We start from the raw sequence: 22,591 nt of genomic DNA, 5'->3' as shown, positions 1-22,591 counted from the left end.
CCGCAACTCCACCACTGCGCTACACCCAAACTTTGTGTCTATCTTTGGTTTAAACCAGCATCTGCAGTTCTTTGTTTCTACATGTTGCCACGGTGACGGACTGTTTACAAAACTATCCTGTTGATAGATTAACGAAGTGACGAATGAGAAGCATGAATGAGAATCACATTTAAAACGTGAAACGCACAGGTTGACTGTGGCTGAAATGAAACCAAAAGCAGATATGCTGGAAATACCCAACATGTCAGGCAGTGTCTGTGGAGATAGAAGCTGAGCTGGTTTCATGATCAATAGACTCACACAGCAGGGAAACAGACCCTTCAGCTCAATGTGCCCATACCCCATCTACACCAGTCCCACCTGCCTGCATTTGGCCCATATCCCTATAAACCTTTGTGTCCACGTACCTTGTACCTGGGAGAAAACCCACACGGGGAGAATGTCCAAACTCCGTACAAACAGTACCTGTAGTCAGGATCGAACCTGGGTCTCTGGGGCTGTAAAGCGGCAACATTACCGATGGAGTACCATGTGGTCTGAGGGTTAGAGTCTTTCCATTTAAATAAAATAGATCTTCTGGGAATTAATGTGGTAAAAGCCATCAGCCGATGGGCGGAGCGGGACAAATGAATAGAATCTTCTATGTTTCTGTGTTATCCCTGGGGTTCCTGTTAAATGCCTTCATCCACCACTTGCCTGAAGTTGTTGGGATACGTTGACCTTTCTGACACTGTTGCGCTGTTTTTTCCCGCCCAGGTTTACGAGAGGCGTGAAGAGGAAACGAGCTGAAGATGGGGATGAGGATGAGGGAGTCCGGCCATTGTCGCCCCCACTTGCCTTCCGCTGCGAGGCTCTGCTCGATCTCTCGCTGCACAAGCTGCACCAGGGCTGCACGGTTGCTGACCGCAACCTGCGACGTTCCGTGCTCATCGCCAACACCTTGCGGCGGCTGCAGGCGGGGGAGGGGAGATCCCTGCCCCCCCAGACCCTGCCCCAGCCCGAAGCCCCGGACCCTAACAACGCCGACACCGACGCTGACACCGACGCCAACAACAACCTCTGCCTCCTGTTGGGAGACGACGCCACTCTCTCCATCGACCTCCACGACCTGGACTACCCGGGCGGTTTCGGGGGGAGCCCGCCCATCCCGGAGGAGGACCCCCCCCTCTCCCCCACCTCCCGGCCCCTCCAGTCCGTCCTGGCTGAGCTGGACATGGGAGACTCCGACGCCTTCTTGACCGACTGCTCGCTGGACGACATCTTCTCGGACATCGACACCTCCATGTACGACGGGCAGACGAGTCTCGCCGCCGGTCTCTGGGACCCCCTCAAGCCCCCGGACCCTGCCCCCTTCACCCTGGAGAGACCCCCCTGGGACTACCCCTCGACCAGGACCCCCAACGGGCGGACTGAGTTCACCGATCTGGAGATGGTGATGGACTTGCTGGCTGGATGAATGTTGGTCACCCAAAGACCCCAACACAACAATGGGTCAGTCTGGCCACCCAGTGCCCCTTGGCATCTCTACCCTTTGCCCTGGTACTTTCAAACCCTGGTGGTGAGATAGTGGCATTGTGGGCAAGACCTTCCAATCCACCATTTGTAGCTAAATGGTGTTTTTGTTGGCGTTGGGCTGTTTGGGGGGGGGGGTTCCCATTTCTGACCTGTTCCCATTCCACAGGCGTTTGGTTTGGACTTCACCCTCCCCGTGAGCGGGCAGGGACCCCCACCCTGGGGCGATGTTTGCTGAGGGGGGGCAGATCACGGAGGGGCTTCACCCCAGAGGCTCTGACTGCAACATATAAAATTGGACAGGCTAGATGCAGGAAAAATATTCCCCATGTTGGGGGAGTCCAGAACCAGGGGTCACAATTTAAGAATAGGGGTAGGCCATTTAGGACTGAGATGAGGAAAAACGTTTTCACCCAGAGAGTTGTGAATCTGTGGAATTCTCTGCCACAGAGAATGTCTCTGTCACTGGATGTTTTCAAGAGAGAGTTAGATTTAGCTCTCGGGGCTAACGGAATCGAGGGATATGGGGAGAAGGCAGGAACGGGGTACTGATTTTGGATGATCAGCCATGATCATATTGAATGGCGGTGCTGGCTCGAAGGGCCGAATGGCCGACTCGTGCACCTATTTTCTATGTTTCTAGGCTGAAAGGCCAGCAGGGGTTAGTCGGGCCGAACGGCCTGTTGCTGAGCTGTGAATTGTTTGAGCTGGGTGGGGGGGGGGGGTTATTTTCACTGGAATCCATCGCCACAGACGGCTGTGGAGGCCAAGTCAATGGTTAAATATAAGGCAGAGTGAGATAGATTCTTGATTAGTACGGGTGTCAGGGGTTACGGGGAGAAGGCAGGAGAATGGGGTTGAGAGGGAAAGATCGATCAACTACGGTTGAATGGCGGAGTAAACTTGATGGGCCGAATGGCCTAATTTTGCTCCTGGAACTAATGGACTGTGGGACTGCCCCCTCTCGCCTCCCTTTCCTCCTTTTATTGGTTCTGTATGTGGGGGGGGTGGGGTGGGTGGTGGTCTCGGGGGTGTTTGAGGCTGGGTGGTCCCGACCTGCCCCTTGCACCCTCTGTGGGCAGGGTGTGCCAATGCCGAATGAACCTTCTACCATCTATTTATTGGGAGGCTGGGTGATCGATGGTCAGCCTAGACTCGATGGGCCGAAGGGCCTGTTTCCATGCTGTAACTCCAAACGGAGCTGAACCACGATACACTACAGGTCCACCACCGACTTCCCGGCAACCGGTGGGCTGGCACCTCCGGACAAAATCCGGACAAAATCACGAGAGCGAGTTTGAAATCCCCCCTGGAAGTCCCCCCGAAAATGTGGTGCCGAGGCCGGGCGAGGCGGCCGATCTCGACCTCATCGGGACTTCCGCGGCAGATCGGCGGGTCGAATCTGCCCCCTGCTGCCGGGGCTCTGGAACTCCCGCCCGGCCACAGCCGGCAGATCTGTTCCCATAGCCGACTTCCGAGGCCGACTTTGCCGGCCGGTATCTCGGCCCCTCGGCGGACCGTTCCGGTACTGTTGGACTCCTCTCGGAAACCGTGACCTCTGTTGGTCCGGAAAATCATAATCCAGCAAGGTACTGGAACCAAGGATGCCGGAAAATCAGTGGTGGACCTGTATGTGTGTATGTATGTATGTGTATATATACAGTAATATATCTATTAAAGCAGATGTACAGGGCAAGTTGTTTTACACAGAGAAACCTACTGTTAGGGATGGTGGTGGTGGCAGATATGATATTGATGTTTAAGAGACATTTTAGATGGATATATGCAGGGATATGGATTATACACAGACAGATAAGGGTTAGTCTTCAGCACAGACATTGTGGGCTGAAGGGCCTGTTCTTGTGCTGTAGTGTACTGTTCTATGGGTGGGACTCTGACCTGGGAGACTGGTCAGGGTTGGGGGAAGGACAGAGATGGGGGGGGGGGGGGGGGGAAGGGGAGCAAAACTCTTGGAGCTCCTGAGCAGGCTGTGTACATAACAATAATAAACCTATACCTAGTGGGCTGTAGTAATCGGCTGTGGTTCAACATCGAGTCACATACAGCGTGGAAACCAACCCTTCAGCCCGAATTGCTCACACCAACCAACATGTCCCATCTACACTGGTACCACCTGCCTGCATTTGGCCCACATCCCTCCAAACCTGTCCTATCCATGTACCTGTCCAAATGTTTCTTAACCATTGTGATAGTCCCTGCCTCAACTACCTCCTCCGGCAGCTCGTTCCATACACCCACCACCCTTTGCATGAGAAAGTTACCTCTCAGATTTGAGTGGCTGCCTCAAAAAGTCTGGCAGCATCATCAAGGACCCACACCATCCTGGCCACACACTCATCTCCCTGTTACCTTCAGGCAGAAGGTACAGGAGCCTGAAGAATGCAACAACCAGGTTCAGGAATAGCTACTTCCCCACAGCCATCAGGCTATTAAACCTGGCTCGGACAAAACTCTGATTATTAATAACCCATTATCTGTTATTTGCACTTTATCAGTTTATTTATTCATGTGTGTATATATTTATATAATGATATATGGACACACTGATCTGTTTTGTAGTCAATGCCTACAATGTTCTATTGTGCTGAAGCAAAGCAAGAATTTCATTGTCCTATCAGGGACACATGACAATAAATTCTCTTGAACACTATTAAATCTTTACCCCTTCACCTTAAACCTATGTCCTCTGGTCCTCGATTCCCCTACTCTGGGCAGGAGACACTGTGCGTCCACCCGATCTATTCCTCTCATGATATTGTACACCTCTAAAAGATTTCCCCCAGTTAATTGTTGTAAAACTCCACGAGATAATCCAGCACCGAATTATTTAACCATCCTGCTGGTTTCTGATTCATTGTGACGTTTGCCCTGCCCACTGTAAACCAACTGGGTTCATTTGAAAATGTATCATCTTTTATTGATATGGACTTATTATTGTCATGTTATCCGGCCAAATCATACCAGACTTGAGTACATCAGGTAGAGCGAACGAGAAAATAGAGTGCAGAACATAATGTTACAGATGCAGAGAAAGTGCAGATTAAAAAAGTACAAGGGCTCCAATGAGGTAGGTTGGAAGATCCATGTTTAGTTCAGTTTATTGTCCTCTGTCTCGTGCTTTTGTTGCGTGCTAACCAGTCAGCGGAAAGACTGAACATTGATTACAATCGAGCCATCCACAGTGTACAGATACCTGTACATAATAACGGTATAACGTTTAGTGCAAGATAAAGCCAGTAAAGTCCGATCAAAGATTAAGATTGTTGATTAAGAATAAGGGGTCGACCATTTAGGACTGAGATGAGGAAAAACCTTTTTCACCCAGAGATTTGCTAATCTGTGGAATTCTCTGCCACAAATGGCAGTGGAGGCCAATTCACTGGATGTTTTCAAGAGAGAGTTAGATTTAGCTCTTAGGACTAAAGGAATCAAGGGATATGGGGAGTAAGCAGGAACGGGGTACGGATTTTGGATGATCAGCCATGATCGTATTGAATGGCGGTGCTGGTTCGAAGGGCCGAATGGCCTACTCCTGCACCTATTTTCTATATTTCTATGTAAGATAGTCCGAGGGTCACCAATAAGGTGGATAGTAGTTCAGGACTGCTCTCTAGTTGTGGTAGGATGGTTCAGTTGCCTGATAACAGCTGGGAAGAAACTGCCCCTGAATCTGTAGGTGTATGTGTTGGGATATTAATTGGAAAAACATCCAATAATCTGCAAAAGCTGCCAGTCCACCACCACCAGAGACTCCTGTGTACCAGATTATCAGAGTTTTATTGTACATTGTCATCATTTGTTTCTCTTGCCTGTTTATGTCAGATTTATGTAAATAATTAAATTAAATTTTTCCGTATTGCGGAGTTTAAACTGATTTATGGGCAAATAAATCTCGATTCAAAGTGTTTTCTGGGAGTTCTGATCACACACGTGTGTGCGTTTATGCGTTGGTTTTGCGCTCTTTCACCATTAACCGTTGACCAGTGCATGGGAGGTTATGGGGCAGGTTGTCCACATCAAAGATCCTATAGCGGAGCAAGATAGACCACTCCTGCTAAATGCAATGGGCTGACGTGTTGTACACAACAGAGCGGAACGTGGGCCTTGTTTTCATCCATTTCAGTAACCCGACCCGACCCGACTCGCAGTGTAATCAACGTTGCGGGGGAACAGTTTGTGTTAATAAATTAAAATTCTGAAAATGAGGAGAAGATTTTTACCAAATAACTTTTATTTTTACGAGGATGTTTCCGTAACCGGCTTCCGTCTCCGCACTAGTATCTTTGCTCCGCTACGGGACCTTTGGTGCGGAGACGGAAGCCGGTTACGGAAATGGGGCCGAAAATTACCCACGAATCTGCCCATGACCGTACTATGTCTTTTTCGTCGAGTGGACGATCTTGCTCGCTGTAGGGTCTTTGGTCAGCATCTCTGGACAAAATGGCTGCTTGGGTCCATGGCTCTGGGTCAAACACAGGGTGGTTAGATATCTCGCCTGCAGTCCAATCTGGGATAACCTTGACAATGGCCCAGAGGAGGATGGTTTTTGAGATGGGTCAATCCAACAAAGAGCCATACAGCATGCAAACAGGCTCTACTTGCCCATGCCGACCAACTACACTAGTCCCACCTGCCTGCGTTTGGCCCATATCCCTCTACACCCGTCCCATCCATGTTCCTGCCTTAATGTTTCATAAACGTTGCGATAGTCCCTGCTTCAACTTCCTCCTCCGGCAGCTCGTTCCATACACCCTTTGCATGAGAAAGTTACCTCTCGTATTCCTATTCAATCTTCCCCCCATCACCTTAAACCTATGTCCTCTGGTCCTCGATTCACCTTCTCTGGACAACAGATTCTGTGTGTCTACCCGATCTATTCCTCTCATGATTTTGTGCGCCCCTATTAGATCACCCCTCATCCTCCTGTGCTCCAGGGAATAAACTCCTCGTCTGCTCAACCTCCACCTCGAGTCCTGACCACAACTTTGCTGATGTTGGTTTAAACCGGAGACACAAATAGCTGGAGTAACTCAGTGGGTCAGATAGAGGTCCCCCCGTCTCTTAGTCTGAAGAAGGGTCTCGGCCCAAAACGCCCCCCATTCCTTCTCTCCAGAGATGCTGCCTGTCCCGCTGAGTTGCTCCAGTATTTTGTGTCCATCCTTGTACCATCTTCTCTGCACCCTTTCCAGCGACGACATCTCTCCGACAACGCGGTGGGTCACGTTAGTGGATATATTTTAAGGCAGAGATAGACAGATTCTTGATTAGTTCGGGTGTCAGGGGTTATGGGGAGAAGGCAGGAGAATGGGGCTTGGAGGGAGAGATAGATCAGCCATGATTGAATGGCGGAGTAGACTTGATGGGCCGAATGGGCTAATTCTACTATCACTTAGGATCTTATGACCCTACGACATGACCTTATGAACTTGGAAGGTACACAAAAATGCTGGAGAAACTCAGCGGGTGCAGCAGCATCTATGGAGCGAAGGAAATAGGAAACGTTTCGGGCCGAAACCCTTCTTCAGACTGATGGGGGGTGGGGAGAAGAAAGGAAAAAGGAGGAGGAGCCCGAGGGCTGAGGGATGGGAGGAGACAGCAAGGGCTAACAAAATTGGGAGAAGTCAATGTTCATGCCCGCCGGATGCAGACTCCCCAAGCGGAATATGAGGTGCTGCTCCTCCAATTTCCGGTGTTGCTCACTCTGGCCATGGAGGAGACTCAGGACAGAGAGGTCGGATGGGGAACGGGAGGGGGAGTTGAAGTGCTGAGCCACCGGGAGATCAGGTTGGTTAACGCGGACCGAGCGGAGGTGTTCGGCGAAACGATCGCCCAACCTCCGCTTAGTCTCACCGATGTAGATCAGCTGACATCTAGAGCAGCGGATGCAGTAGATGAGGTTGGAGGAGGTGCAGGTGAACCTTTGTCGCACCTGGAACGACTGCTTGGGTCCTTGAATGGAGTCGAGGGGGGAGGTAAAGGGACAAGTGTTGCATCTCTTGCGGTTGAGTTGTGGTGGGCTTGTGGGTGCTGGCTAGTGGTGTGGGAGGTGGGGGGGGGGAGAGTGAGGGGTGCAAGGGGGAGTGGAGGCGCGGTGCTGAGCGTAGCCAGCAGGGGGTGGCGTTGGCTCACAGCTCGAAAGCAGGAAATGAGCACGTGAACAAGGCAGACTATCTCTGCGCGGGGAGTGTGCAGGGAGCCACAGGGAGGGGAATGTGATGTGGCTTTGTGTCGGCGCCGAACGATGAACACACAGAATCAGGCGGCTCTGGATATCTCCACAAAGGACCCAGAAGATGACTTCGAGCTCCTCCAGCGGGTCGGTAGCGGGACGTACGGGGAGGTGTACAAGGTAGGAGGAAGATGGTGCTACCTGGTCTAACGCAGGAACCAGCCCCACCGACCCACAAGCAAGTCGGCAACCATGCTGCTATTGAATTGTTGATATTGTTGCATTTATTTCCCCACATACTTGTCTCTGCTTTGGCATGGTCCCCCTTGTCTTCCCCACCCTGACCACTATTTTTGTGGGTTAGGGTACAGGAAGGGTGTAACCTCCCCCCCCCCCCCCCTCCACCCCCCATGCAGACTTGTACCCGCTCTCTGTCTGTTTACCTCTATTAACCCCGCTGAGTTTCTCCAGCACTCAGTGTTTCACTCAACCTCCAACCATCTGGTGTCGCCAACATCATCAGCCATGTTGGCAAAGCCCTTTCCCCCTTCACCCCCCTCTACAACCCCCCCCCTCTCCCATCGCCTCTCTCCCCCCCCGCCTCTCTCCCCCCCCCTCCTCTCTCCCCCCCCGCCTCTCTCCCCCCCGCCTCTCTCCCCCCCGCCTCTCTCCCCCCCGCCTCTCTCCCCCCCGCCTCTCTCCCCCCCGCCTCTCTCCCCCCCGCCTCTCTCCCCCCGCCTCTCTCCCCCCCGCCTCTCTCCCCCCCCGCCTCTCTCCCCCCCCCCGCCTCTCCCCCCCCCCGCCTCTCTCCCCCCCGCCTCTCCCCCCCCGCCTCTCTCCCCCCCCGCCTCTCTCCCCCCCCCGCCTCTCTCCCCCCCCCGCCTCTCTCCCCCCCGCCTCTCCCCCCCGCCTCTCCCCCCCGCCTCTCTCCCCCCCCGCCTCTCTCCCCCCCCCCGCCTCTCTCCCCCCCCGCCTCTCTCCCCCCCCCCCGCCTCTCTCCCCCCCCGCCTCTCTCCCCCCCGCCTCTCCCCCCCGCCTCTCCCCCCCCGCCTCTCTCCCCCCCCGCCTCTCTCCCCCCCCCCCCGCCTCTCCCCCCCGCCTCTCTCCCCCCCCCTCTCTCCCCCCCCCGCCTCTCCCCCCCCCGCCTCTCTCCCCCCCCCGCCTCTCTCCCCCCCCCCGCCTCTCTCCCCCCCCGCCTCTCTCCCCCCCCGCCTCTCTCCCCCCCCCCGCCTCTCTCCCCCCCGCCTCTCCCCCCGTCTCTCTCTCCCCGCCTCTCCCCCCGCCTCTCTCCCCGCCTCTCTCCCCCCCCCTCTCCCCCCTTCTCCTCCTTCTTCCCCCCCCTCCCCCTTCTCCCCCCCCCTCCCCCTCCCACCTCTCCTCTCGCTCTCCATCACCTCCTCCCCTCCTGCCCGAATCTCTTGTTCCCCTTGGCCATCTGCAAAGAGTCATAAAGACTGCAGAGAGGATTATCAGAACGGAACTCCCCTCCATGGACACAAACTACACACAGCGCTGTCAGAAAAGAGCAGAGAGAATCATCAGAGACACACTACATCCAGCTCACTCCCTGCTCAAACACAAAAACTGCACATACAACCTCAGGCACAGACGAGCAGACAGCATCGCCACAAACAGAACACGCTTTTTTAAGAGCTTCTTCCCTGCAACAGTGAGACTCTTGGCCAAAACAAAACAAAATGAATTGATGTCCTGATATAGGGTTTGTGCAAGCTACAATGCTCTCACTTTCCCCTTTATATAGGGTTTTAGGCATTTTCTTTTTTTATTTCTAGAGTAGTATATGTTTTTATAGATTATGTGTCTTCTGTGTGTCTTTTTAATTTTTAATTTGACTTGACTTGACTCTCTGAATAACCGCACAAGAGTTCCTATGTGTGTAAGCACAAATGGCAAATAAAGTTTTTGACCTTGACCTTGACCATTGCCCCTCCTTCACCAGCCTGGGTCAGTACAATTGGGGGCAATTGCCCCCTGAACCTCTCTCTGCCAAAATAATTAAAAACAAGAAAACAAAAGCTTACACCCCAACGGTATGAACATTGACTTCCCTAACTTTGAGTAAACCTTGCTTTCCCTCTCTCTCCTTCCCTCCCCCACCCTAGTCCCCCGACTAGTTTCACTGTCCTGATTAATTTTACTGTTTGTTTGCCTCGTTGCCACCTTCTCCTCAGCCAGCAATGATTCAATGTCCCTGATCAATGTCTGCTTTGATCTGCCCTTTTCATATCTCACCCTTCCATATCTCTAGTTTCCCTCTCCCCTGACTCTCAGTCTGAAGAAGAGTCTCGACCTGAAACATCATCTATTCCCGCTCTCCAGAGATTCTGCCTGTCCCGCTGAGTTACTCCAGCATTTTGTATCTTATCTTTGGCGTAAACCAGCACCTGCAGTTCCTTCCTACACATTTCATCTGCAGATGTTGGAAAACTGAAATAAAAAGAGAAAAGTTTTAAAATTCACTTCTGAGAAGGGGAAGATGAGTTAATGTTTCAGATAGAACAACCTCCAGTCAATATCCTGTATCCTAACTTGCAAACAAATCTCTCTCTAAAACGTATAGGAAGGAACTGCAGATGCTGGTTTGAATCGAAGAGAGACACAAAATGCTGGAGTAACTCAGCGGGACAGGCAGCATCTCTGGAGAGAAGGAATGGGTGACGTTTCGGGTCGAGACCCTTCTTCAGACTGAGAGTCAGGTTGTGACCCGAAACGTCACCCATTCCTTCTCTCCAGAGATGCTGCCTGTCCCGCTGAGTTACTACAGTATCTCCTTGAAACCTTTGGCCTAGCTTTGAGGTTTGAGGGTACCAAGTTTTAATTGTTAACTCCCCTGAGATGTTTAAATGTACTATGTCAGGGGTCGCTGAGTCATGCAGTCTGGAAACAGGCCCTTCGGCCCACTTTGTCTGTGGTACCCCTCTGTACCAATCTAATTTCCTAGCATAGTGAGCCTCGGCTATTTGTGTATAGGAGCAAGGAGGTCCTACTGCAGTTGTACAGGGCCCTGGTGAGACCGCACCTGGAGTATTGTGTGCAGTTTTGGTCTCCTAATTTGAGGAAGGACATTCTTGCTATTGAGGGTGTGCAGCGCAGGTTCACCAGGTTAATTCCCGGGATGGCGGGACAGACATATGATGAAAGAGACCCAGGTTCAATCCTGACCTCCCTCTCTCCAACACTGGCTTGTGATGGGACCCCGGACATTTGGTTGGAGGCATACTCACCCCTCTCACTAACCCCCACTCCCCACCCCATTGACAGGAGGAACTCACTGCGCCAGAGACCCAGGTTCAATCCTGACCTCCTGAGCTGTCTGTGTGCTCCTAGAGTCAGTGTCACAGAGTGATACAGTGTGGAAACAGGCTCTTCGACCCAACTTGCCCACACCGGCCAACATGGCCCAGCTACACTATAGACAGATTCTTGAATAGTTCGGGTGTCAGGGGTTATGTGGAGAAGGCAGGAGAATGGGGTTGAGAGGGAAAGATAGATGGGCCATGATTGAATGGTGAAGTAGACTCGGTGGGCAATATGGTCTAATTCTGCTTCTGATGAACTTTTAAATTATGTAATAGTACCTGCTTCAACGACCTCCTCTGGCAGCTCGTTCCATGTACCCACTAACTATTGTGTGGAACTGTTGCCCCTTGGGTTCCTATCAAGTATTGTGTGCAGTTTTGGTCCCCTAATTTGAGGAAGGACATTCTTGCTGTTGAGGGAGTGCAGCGTAGGTTTACAAGGTTAATTCCCGGGATGGCGGGACTGTCATATGCTGAGAGAATGGAGCAGCTGGGCTTGTACACTCTGGAGTTTGGAAGGATGAGAGGTTATCTTATTAAAACATATAAGATTATTAAGGGTTTGGACACACTAGAGGCAGGAAACATGTTCCCGATGTTGGGGGAGTCCAGAACCAGGGGCCACACAGTTTAAGAATAAGGAGTAAGCCATTTAGAACGGAGACGAGGAAACACATTTTCTCACAGGGAGTTGTGAGTCTGTGGAATTCTCTGCCTCAGAGGGCGGTGGAGGCAGGTTTTCTGGATGCTTTCAAGAGAGAGCTAGATAGAGCTCTTAAAAATAGCGGAGTCAGGGGATATGGGGAGAAGGCAGGAACGGGGTACTGATTGGGGATGATCAGCCATGATCGTATTGAATGGCGGTGCAGGCTCGAAGGGCCGAATGGCCTACTCCTGCACCTGTTGTCTATTGTTTTATTCTTTCCCTTGTCATCTTGAACCTTTGTCCCTATGTTCTCGATTCTCCTCTTACTGGGTAAAAGACTGAACACTCACCCAATCTATTCCCCTCAGGATTTTACACACCTCTATGAGATCCCTCCCCCCCCTCATCCTCCTGCACTACAAGGAATAAAGTCCCGGCCTGCCCAACCTCTCCCTGTAGCTCAGGCCTTCAAGTCTTGCCAACACCATCGTAAATCTCTTTGGCCTCTTTCCAGCGAGGGGAGTGATTCTCTGGGCTTCTTTGTCCCCGAGTGTAGATCAGTGAATGTGTTCAAAGAGAGGGGGGTGGCACGGTGCTGTAGTCGCTGCCTCACAGCGCCAGAGACCCGGGTTCGATCCTGACCACGGGTGTTGGCTGTACAGAGTTTGTACGTTCTCCCCGTGACCACGTGGGCTTTCCCCAAGTGCGCCGGTTTCCTCCCACATTCCAAAGACATGTGGGTTTGTAGGTTAATTGTGTGGGATAGAACTGGTGTATGGAGTGATTGCTGGTCGGCGCGGACTGGGTGGGTTTCCACGCTGTATCTCTGAATCTAAAACCTCAAAATAAATAAAAGGTAGTTAAATGTTTGAAAGATTGAGGGATCGAACGCAATGGGGAGCAGCCCCGGCTAAGGAGTTGAATCCAAGATGGCGGTGTTGAACGGCAGGGCAGGCTTATGGGGTCGAGAGGCCTAAATCCTTCTCCTGCTCTCCTGTTGTGTAGGAAGGAACTGCAGATGCTGGTTTAAACCGAAGATAGACACAAAAAGCTGGAATAACTCAGCGAGACAGGCAGCATCTCTGGAGAGAAGGAATGGGCGATGTTTTTTCAGAAGGGTCTCGACCCGAAACGTATCCCATTCCTTCACTCCAGAGATGTTGCCTGTCCCGCTGAGTTACTCCAGCTTTTTGTGCCTCTCTCCTGCTTTCTTGTTTATTGATTGAACGACACAGCATGGAAACAGGCCCTTCGGCCCTCCGATTCCACCCTGACCACCGATCGCCCGTTCACACTAGTTCTATGTTATCCCACTTTATAATAGTCTTTGAGACTCTTGAAAGGCGCCCATAAATAAAATTTATTATTATTATTATAATACACTCCCTCCACACTAAGGGGGCAATTTACAAAGAGGACCATTTATTCCTACGACCCGCACGACTTTGGGATGTGGGAGGAAACCGGAGCACCTGAAGGAAACCCACGCGGTCCCGGGGAGAACGTGCAAACTCCACAAAGACAAACAGCACCTGGGGTCAGGATCGAACCCGGGTCTCTGGTGCTGTGAGGCAGCAACTCTTCCAGCTGTGTCACGATGAACACAAAAATACCACAGTTGCTGCTAAACCTGAGATAAAAACAGGAAATGCTGGAAACACGCGGCTGGCCAAGCAGCGCCTGTGGAGAGGGAAAGACAGTTTTGGGTGAAAATCAGTCAATAAAAATGGGGGGGAGGAGATTAAAGTTGTTGTGATTTTGGCAGAGGTGATGGTGAGGAGAAAGTTAATATCTTTGATAGGGCGTGACCATGATCGTGCTTCCACCATCGCCCTGTGCATCACCACGGCAACGCTGACCCCATCCTGTCAGCCATCTTAACCATGACCTTTCCACCCCTTGCTCTTCCTATCAGCAACACGCTCTCTTTGGTTGAGTTTCAGTTTAGTCTCCTCCATTGTCAGAGTGAGGCTAAACGCAAATTGGAGGAACAGCATCTCATATTTCGCTTACAGCCCAGTGGTATGAATATTGATTTCTTTCACTTCAGGTAGCCCCGGCATTCCCTCTCTCTCTCTCCCTCCCCCACCCAAGTCGCACCAGCTTCTCGTTTTCACCCAACAAACAGCTCACAAAGGCCTGTTCCCTTTATCATCGTCACTTTTTGCATATTTTTCATTCATTGTTCTTTATCTCTCCACATCACCGTCTATATCTCTCGTTTCTCTTATCCCTAACCAGTCTGAAGAAGGGTCTCAACCTGTAACGTCACCCATCCCTTCTCTCCAGAGATGCTGCCTGTCCCGCTGAGTTACTCCAGCATTTTGTGTCTATCTTAGTTTATTGTCACGTGTACCGAGGTACAGTGAAAAGCTTCTGTTGCGTGCTAACCAGACAGCGGAAATACTACACTTGATTACAATCGAGCCGTCCACAGTGTACAGATATGTGATAAAGGGAATAACATGAATAAAGTTTAGTGCAAGATAAAGTCCAGTAAAGTCCGATCAAAGATAGTCCAAGGGTCACCAATGAGGTAGATAGTAGTTCAGGACTGCTCTCTGGTTGTGGTAGGATGATTCAGTTGCCTGATAACGGCTGGGAAGAAACTGTCTCTGAATCTGGAGGTGTGCGTTTGTTTTCACACTTCTGTACCTCTTGCCCGATGGGAGAGGGGAGAAGAGGGAGTGGCCAGGGGTGCGACTGGTCCTTGATGATGCTGCTGGCCTTGCCGAGGCAGCGTGAGGTGTAGATGGAGTCAATGGAAGGGAGGTTGGTCTGTGTGATGGTCTGGGCTGCGTCCACAATTCTCTGCAATTTCTCGTGGTCTTGGACGGAGCTGTTCCCAAACCGTGCCGCGATGCCTCCCGACAAAACGCTTTCTACAGCGCAGTTCGAGCAGAGGTGGTGACCTTCGACCCTTGACCTTTCTGGGCACCACTCACCGTGACCCCCACTCCCAGAGTGGGGCCAGGCCCGAATTACTTTTTGATTTAGAATTTTTAATAAAATTCCTTTGTATTAAATCACTAACCTCTCCCCTCAGCTGGGGCAGATGTTAAAATTAATGCATTTTCAACAATTAAAAATTGTTTAATAATTCAGCAAAAATGATTTTCAACAATTAAAAATCATTTTTGCTGAATTATTAAAATTCCCTGAAAACTCCATTGAAGTTTCAAAAGCTGTTTCAGAAGGAGCGGCGATGTCCAGACCACACTTTTATGTCCAGACCACAGGCCTAACGGGCCGAATGGCCTCTTCCAGCTGGATAGGGCTCCAGGAACGAGTGGGTTAACATACGATGAGCGTTTGTTGGCACTGGGCCTGTACTCGCTGGGGTTTAGAAGAATGAGGGGGGACCTCATTGAAACGTAGAGAATCGTGAAAGGCCTGGATAGAGTGGATGTGGAGAGGATGTTTCCACTAGTGGGAGAGTCTAGGACTAGAGGTCACGGCCTCAGAATTAAAGGACGTCTTTTAGGAAGGAGATGAGGAGAAATTTCTTTAGTCAGAGGGTGGTGAATCTGTGGAATTATTTGCCACAGAAGGCTGTGGAGGCCAAGTCAGTCGATATTTTTAAGGCAGAGATAGATAGATTCTTGATTAGCATGGGCGTCTGAGGTTATGGAGAGAAGGCAGGAGAATGGGGTTAGGAGGGAGAGATTGAACGGTGGAGGACTTGATGGGCCGAATGGGCTAGTTCTATTCCTATTCCTTATGACCTTGTGAGCTGTCCTGTAATAGGCTCAAAGAGAGTGAATGTTCTCGTACTAGCCCATCGCAAGATTTTTGAGGCCGAGCTGCCTCCTATTCATCTGTCACAGCCTCGAGGGGCAGAATGGCCTTCTACCATACAGACAACACCCGTAGTGAGGATCGAACCCGGGTCTCTGGCTCTGTGAGGCAGTAACTCTACCGCTGCGCCACCGTGCTGACCTTTCCCGGTTCCTCCGTCGAAGGGCTGAAGGGCCTCGTGCTATCCCAGTGTGAAGGACCCGACAGGTCGGGTGTCCAGTCGGTTGCCTGAGTCCCGGGAGTGGTTACCGGGGCTGTTGTGGAGGTGGTTGCCAGGGCGACCACCATCTCTCCCCCCCCCCACCAACCCTCGGCCCCATTCTCCCCCAGCCTGAGCTTCCTCTCCCCGCCCATCCCCCGCCTCAGAACCCGCGGAACTTTCCGGTAAACCCCCTCTCAGCCTTATTCACAAACACGTGCAGCAGCCTCAAGAGAATTTTCCGGATGTCTGCGAGCTGTCTGATTCTGAAAATCACAGCAGGTTTTACATTGCAAGGCTGTGGGGCAACAAACTCTCCTCCCCAATCCCCCTGGACAACAATGTGTGTTCTCCACCTGTTACACCTCACACTAGTGGCACACCTCATCCACACTCTGTCATCTGTCATCTGTGACCTGTGATGTATGATGTATGATTGATATATGTTCTATGATCTGTGATGTATGATCTATGTTACAGACAATAGACAATAGGTGCAGGAGTAGGCCATTCGGCCCTTCCATCCAGCACCGCCATTCAATGTGATCATGGCTGATCATCCCCAATCAGTACCCCGTTCCTGCCTTCTCCCCATATCCCCTGACTCCGCTATTGTTAACAGCCCTATCTAGCTCTCTCTTGAAAGCATCCAGAGAACCTGCCTCCACCGCCCTCTGAGGCAGAGAATTCCACAAACTCACCACTCTCTGTGAGAAAAAATGTTTCATCGTCTCCGTTCTAAATGGCTTACTCCTTATTCTTAAACTGTGTGGTCCCTGGTTCTGGACTCCCCCAACATCGGGAATCATGTTTCCTCCCTCTAGCGTTCTGTGATCTATGTTCTATGTTCTGTGATCTATTTGAGAATTAAGGGACAGAAGTTTAGGGGCAACATGAGGGGGAACTTCTTTACTCAGAGGGTGGTAGCTGTGTGGAATGAGCTTCCAGTGGAAGTGGTGGAGGCAGGTTCGATTTTATCATTTAAAAATATATTGGATAGGTATATGGACGGGAAAGGAATGGAGGGTTATGGTCTGAGTGCAGGTAGATGGGACTAGGTGAGAGTAAGTGTTCGGCACGGACTAGAAGGGCCGAGATGGCCTGTTTCCGTGCTGTCATTGTTATATGGTTATCTATGATCCACTGTGAGCCACATCCCTGCAACCCCAGATCTCTCTGGTATTCCACAGGTCCAGGGCCCCTGCCCCTTGTCCCCGGGCTGAAGGGCCCCTCCCTGCCGTGGTGTGTGGTTCAAGGCCCCTACCCGACCTGTGGCTGTGCAGAGCAACGGGTGGCAAACATTAGTCTCTGCTGCCCCCACACCGCCCACAACAACAGGAAGCTGTGTTTGCATAAACCCAACACACAGAGACAGAGACAGAGAGAGAGAGTCAGAGAGAGAGAGATAGGGAGAGAGAGAGATAGGGAGAGAGAGAGATAGGGAGACAGAGACAGAGGGAGAGAGACAGAGAGAGAGAGAGAGATAGAGACAGGGAGAGATAGATAGAGAGAGACAGATAGAGACAGAGAGAGAATGACAGAGAGAGCAAGAGATAGATAGAGAGAGAGAGATAGAGAGATAGATAGAGACAGGAAGAGAGCGATAGAGAGAATGAGAGAGAGAGAGAGAGAGAGAGAGAGAGAGAATGAGAGAGAGAGAGAATGAGAGAGAGAGAGACAGAGAGAATATGAGAGACAGAGAGAGAGATAACAAGAGAGAGACAGAGAGAGAATGACAGAGAGAGCAAGAGATAGAGAGAGAGAGAGATAGAGATAGAGACAGGAAGAGAGCGATAGAGAATGAGAGAGAGAGAGAGAGTTAGAGAGAGAGAGAATGAGAGAGAGAGAGACAGAGAGAATATGAGAGACAGAGAGAGAGATAATAAGAGAGAGACAGAGAGAGAGAGAGAGAGAGAGAGAGAAAACGAGAGAGAGAGAGAGAGATAGATAGAGAGAAAGACATAGAGAGAAACAGTGCAAAGCAATGCAACCCCGCAGCCTCCAAGCTCGCAGGAAGTGGGAAATCTCCCCCATCAAAATCAAAACCCCCTTGAAAGCAGGAGGCGTGGATGAGTGTGGGCGTAGTGTTCCCCTTGGGGCAAGCCGGCAGCTCAAACCAGCGCATCCAGGGCCTCCCTGAGGCTCTTCACATGAATCAAATCCCATCACCTTCTCTGTAATCCACAAGCAAACATGGGGATAGACACAAAAAGCTGGAGTAACTCAGCGGGTCCGGCAGCATCCCTGGGGAGAAGGAATAGGTGACGTTTTAGGTTGAGACCCTTCTTCATTGCATCCTTGCAGCTTAAAGCTTGGCATGATTTGGGCAGCGGTAGAGTTGCTGCCTCACAGCACCAGAGACCCGGGTTCGATCCTGACTGCGGGTGCTGGCTGTACGGAGTTTGTACGTCCTCCCCGTGACCTCATAGATTTTCTCCGGGAGTCACTCCCTCATCCCCCCCTCTCCCATCAGGCAAGAGGTACAGAAGTGTGAAAACGCACACCTCCAGATTCAGGGACAGTTTCTTCCCAGCTGTTATCAGGCAACTGACCCATCCTACCACAACTAGAGAGCAGTCCTGAACTACTATCTACCTCATTGGAGACCTTCGGACTATCTTTGATTGGACTTTACTGGACTTTATCTTGCACTGAATGTCATTCACGTTATTCCCTTTATCACATACAGTATCTGTATATTGTGGACGGCTCGATTGTAATCATGTATAGTCTTTCCGCTGACTGGTTAGCACGCAACAAAAGCATTTCAATAGACAATACACAATAGACAATAGGTGCAGGAGTAGGCCATTCGGCCCTTTGAGCCAGCACCGCCATTCAATGTGATCATGGCTGATCATCCCCAATCAGTACCCCGTTCCTGCCTTCTCCCCATATCCTCTGACTCCGCTATCTTTAAGAGCCCCATCAAGCTCTCTCTTGAAAGTATCCAGAGAACCGGCCTCTGAGGCAGAGAATTCCACAGACTCACAACTCTCTGTGAGAAAAAGCGTTTCCTCATCTCCGTTCTAAATGGCTTACCCCTTATTCCTAAACTGTGGCCCCTCGTTCTGGACTCCCCCAACATTGGGAACATGTTTTCTGCCTCTGGTGTGTCCAAACCATTATTAATCTTATATGTTTCAATAAGATCCCCTCTCATCCTTCTAAACTCCAGAGTATACAAGCCCAGCCGCTCCATTCTCTCAGCATATGACAGTCCCGCCATCCCGGGAATTAACCTTGTAAACCTACGCTGCACTCCCTCAATAGCAAGAATGTCCTTCCTCAAATTAGGGAACCAAAACTGCACACAATACTCCAGGTGTGGTCTCACTAGGGCCCTGTACAACTGGAGAAGGACCTCTTTGCTCCTATACACAACTCCTCTTGTTATGAAGGCCAACATGCCATTCGCTTTCTTCACTGCCTGCTGTACCTGTATGCTTACTCTCATTGACTGATGAACAAGGACCCCCAGATCCCATTGTACTTCCCCTTTTCCCAGCTTGACACCGTTTAGATAATAATCTGCCTTCCTGTTTTTGCTACCAAAGTGGATAACCTCACATTTATCCACATTAATCTGCATCTGCCATGCATCTGCCCACTCACCCAACCTGTCCAAGTCACCCTGCATTCTCATAGCATCCTCCTCACAGTTCACACTGCAACCCAGCTTTATCTGCAAATTTGCTAATGTTACTTTGAATCCCTTCATCTAAATCATTGATGTATATTGTAAATAGCTGCGGTCCCAGCAGCGAGCCTTGCGGTACCCCCACTAGTCACTGCCTGCCATTCTGAAAGGGACCTGTTAATCCCTACTCTCTGTTTCCTGTCTGCCAACCAACTTTCTATCTATGTCAGCACTCTATCCCCAATACCATGTGCCCTAATTTTGCCCACTAATCTCCTATGTGGGACCTTATCAAATGCTTTCTGAAAGTCCAGGTACACTACATCCACTGGCTCTCCCTTGTCCATTTTCCTTGTTACATCCTCAAAAAATTCCAGAAGATTAGTCAAGCATGATTTCCCCTTCGTAAATCCATGCTGACTCGGACCGACCCTGTTACTGCTATCCAAATGTGCCGCTATTTCATCTTTTATGATTGACTCCAGCATCTTCCTCACCACCGATGTCAGGCTAACTGGTCTATAATTCCCTGTTTTCTCTCTCCTGCCTTTCTTAAAAAGTGGGATAACATTAGCTACCCTCCAATCCACAGGAACTGATCCTGAGTCTATAGAACATTGGAAAATTATCACCAACGCATCCACGATTTCTGGAGCCACTTCCTTAAGTACCCTGGGATGCAGACCATCAGGCCCTGGGGATTTATCAGCCTTCAGCCCCATCAGTCTATCCAACACCATTTCCTGCTTAATGTGGATATCCTTCAGTTCCTCCGCCACCCCAGATTCACTGTACACGTGACAATAAACCAAGATAGGCACAAAAAGCTGGAGTAACTCAGCGGGACAGGCAGCATCTCTGGAGAGAAGGAATGGGTGACGTTTCGAGTCGAGACCCTTCTTCAGAATTCGATTTAAACCAGCATCTGGAGTTCCTTCCTACACATTTTGTAATCATGTATAGTCTTTCCGCTGACTGGAAAGCATGCAGTAAAGATGCTGTTCACTATACCTCGGCACACATGACCATAATAAAGCCCAACTAAACTAAACTTATCATGTGTAGGAAGGAACTGCAGATGCTGGTTTATACTGAAGATAGACACAAAATGGTGGAGTAACTCAGCGGTTCAGGCAGCATCCCTGTTTCTCCGGATGTTTAGAGTCAAAACCCTTTTTCAGGAAATCACGGCCTCATCTCCATAGTAGCGCAATAAAATAGCAGTAGTCGGCCATTGAGCCGCTGCAGGGCTTGTCAATGCTGGAGAGTTCTGTTGCTTTACAAAATGTAAAATTAAATCCTTTTAACAAAATGGCGGCACGGTGGCGCAGCGGTAGAGTTGCTGCCTCACAGCGCCAGCGATCCCCGGATTCGATCCTGACTACGGGTGCTGTCTGTGCGGAGTTTGTACGTTCTCCTCGCTGTCTGTTTGTACGTTCTCATCGCAGTCGCTGCCTCAAAAAGGCTGGCAGCATCATCAAGAACCCACACCATCCTGGCCACACACTCATCTCCCCGCTACCTTCAGGTAGAAGGTACAGGAGCCTGAAGACTGCACCGTCCAGGTTCAGGAATAGCTGCTTCCCCACAGCCATCAGGCTATTAAACTCAACTCAAACAAAACTCTGAACATTAAAAGCCCATTATTTGTTTATTTGCACTTTATTTATTCATGTGTGTATATATTTATATAATGGTATAAGGACACACTGATCTGTTCTGTATTCATGCCTACTATATTCTGTTGTGCTGAAGCAAAGCAAGAATTTCATTGTCCTATCTGGGACACATGACAATAAACTCCCTTGAATCTTGAATCTTGACCTCCGAGATCTTCGGTTTCCTCCCACACTCCAAAGACATTATTTGGAATTCATTGGCTTGGTATAAATGTAAAATGTAAAATTGTCCCGAGTGTGTGTAGGATAGTGTTAATGTGCGGGGATCGCTGGTCAGCGTGGACTCGATGGGCCGAAGGGCCTGTTCCCGCGCTGTTTCTCTAAACTAAACTAAAACCCTCGTGTTTGCTTCCAGGCTCGGCAAAAACATACCGGTCAGCTGGCAGCGGTGAAGATCATCAAGATGGAACCTGGTAAGTCTATCTTCTTACAAGCGTTGTCCACATCAGATGGGGTCTGGACAGTGGATAAACATGTGGCTGCAAGAACAGCCCTGACAAAGCAGAACACTGATGTTAATAGAAGATAGACACCAAAAGCTGGTGTAACACATCATTATGTCGGGAGCCTTCTGCAGACCGATGACAGTCTGAAGCGATGTCTGAAGAACCATTGAAGCAGCCCACTGAACCATGGACTACCCAGCTGAGTAGGATCTATTAACATCAATGTGTAGGAAGGAACTGCAGATGCTTGTTTAAACCGAAGATAGACACAAAAAGCTGGAGTAACTCAGCGGGACAGGCAGCATCTCTGGAGAGAAGGAACGGGTGATGTTTCGGGCCGAGACCCTTCTTCAGACTGTTCAGGTCATACAATATGCAACATGGAACCCGAACGCAGTTTAACCCTTCTTCTGACTGGTCTCAACCCGAAACGTCACCCATTCCTTCTCTCCAGAGAAGCTGCCTGTCCCGCTGAGTTACTCCAGCTTTTTGTGTCTATCTTCGGTTTAAACCAGCATCTGCAGTTCCTTCCTACACATTGATGTTAATAGATCCTACTCAGCTGGGTAGTCCACGGTTCAGTGGGCTGCTTCAATGGTTCTTTATTGACATCGCTTCAGACTGTCATCGGTCTGCAGAAGGCTCCCGACCTGAAACGTCACCTATCCACGTTCTCCAGAGATTCTGCCTGATCTGCTGAATCCAGCAATTTGTGCCTTTTTACTTGAATGTCACATATACCTTGGGACAGTGAAATTATTTTCTTGCATACAGTTCAGGAACAATCTTACTACAGAAGGTCGACACAAAATGCTGGAGTAACTCAGCGGAACAGGCAGCATCTCTGGAGAGAAGGAATGGGTGACGTTTCAATTCAAGACCATTCTCCAGTCCCGAATTCGACCGGAAACATCACCCATTCCCTCTCTCAAGAGATGCTGCCTGTCCCGCTGAGTTACTCCAGCTTTTTGTGTCTATCTTCGGTTTAAACCAGCATCTGCAGTTCCTTCCTACACATTACTACAGATGGTACCTGACTTATGTAAGGTTAACATTCAGTCGGAAGCTCTGACGTTCCATGCCCCTGCTTCCCACAGCTCCATCACAGACTCCATCTCCACCTCACGCTGCCTCGGCAAGGCCAGCAACATAATCAAGGAC

The 22,591-nt window shown here is 50.3% G+C and overlaps 2 protein-coding genes across 4 annotated transcripts in view; both read left to right on the top strand.

Moving 5' to 3' along the window:
- The window catches only part of sertad1 (SERTA domain containing 1), a 16,452-nt gene extending 14,533 nt beyond the window's left edge, over window positions 1–1,919 (top strand). For all 3 annotated transcript variants that reach the window (XM_033014441.1, XM_033014443.1, XM_033014442.1), the window contains one exon: window positions 757–1,919. In XM_033014441.1, the coding sequence (XP_032870332.1) occupies window positions 757–1,456 (700 nt within the window). In that variant the 3' untranslated portion in view covers window positions 1,457–1,919. The remainder of the gene's footprint in view (window positions 1–756) is intronic.
- Window positions 1,920–7,728: 5,809 nt separating this feature from the next.
- Window positions 7,729–22,591, top strand: part of LOC116967822 (mitogen-activated protein kinase kinase kinase kinase 5-like) — a 35,438-nt gene continuing 20,575 nt past the window's right edge. The window contains exons 1-2 of the mRNA XM_033014438.1: window positions 7,729–7,882; window positions 21,340–21,397. Coding sequence (XP_032870329.1) covers window positions 7,775–7,882; window positions 21,340–21,397 — 166 coding nt within the window. The 5' untranslated portion in view covers window positions 7,729–7,774. The remainder of the gene's footprint in view (window positions 7,883–21,339; window positions 21,398–22,591) is intronic.

Source organism: Amblyraja radiata, chromosome 41 (assembly GCF_010909765.2).
Source record: "Amblyraja radiata isolate CabotCenter1 chromosome 41, sAmbRad1.1.pri, whole genome shotgun sequence".
Lineage (NCBI taxonomy): Eukaryota > Metazoa > Chordata > Chondrichthyes > Rajiformes > Rajidae > Amblyraja > Amblyraja radiata.
Note: the sequence above shows the minus strand (reverse complement) of the source record. Positions and strands in the feature narration are given on the sequence as shown.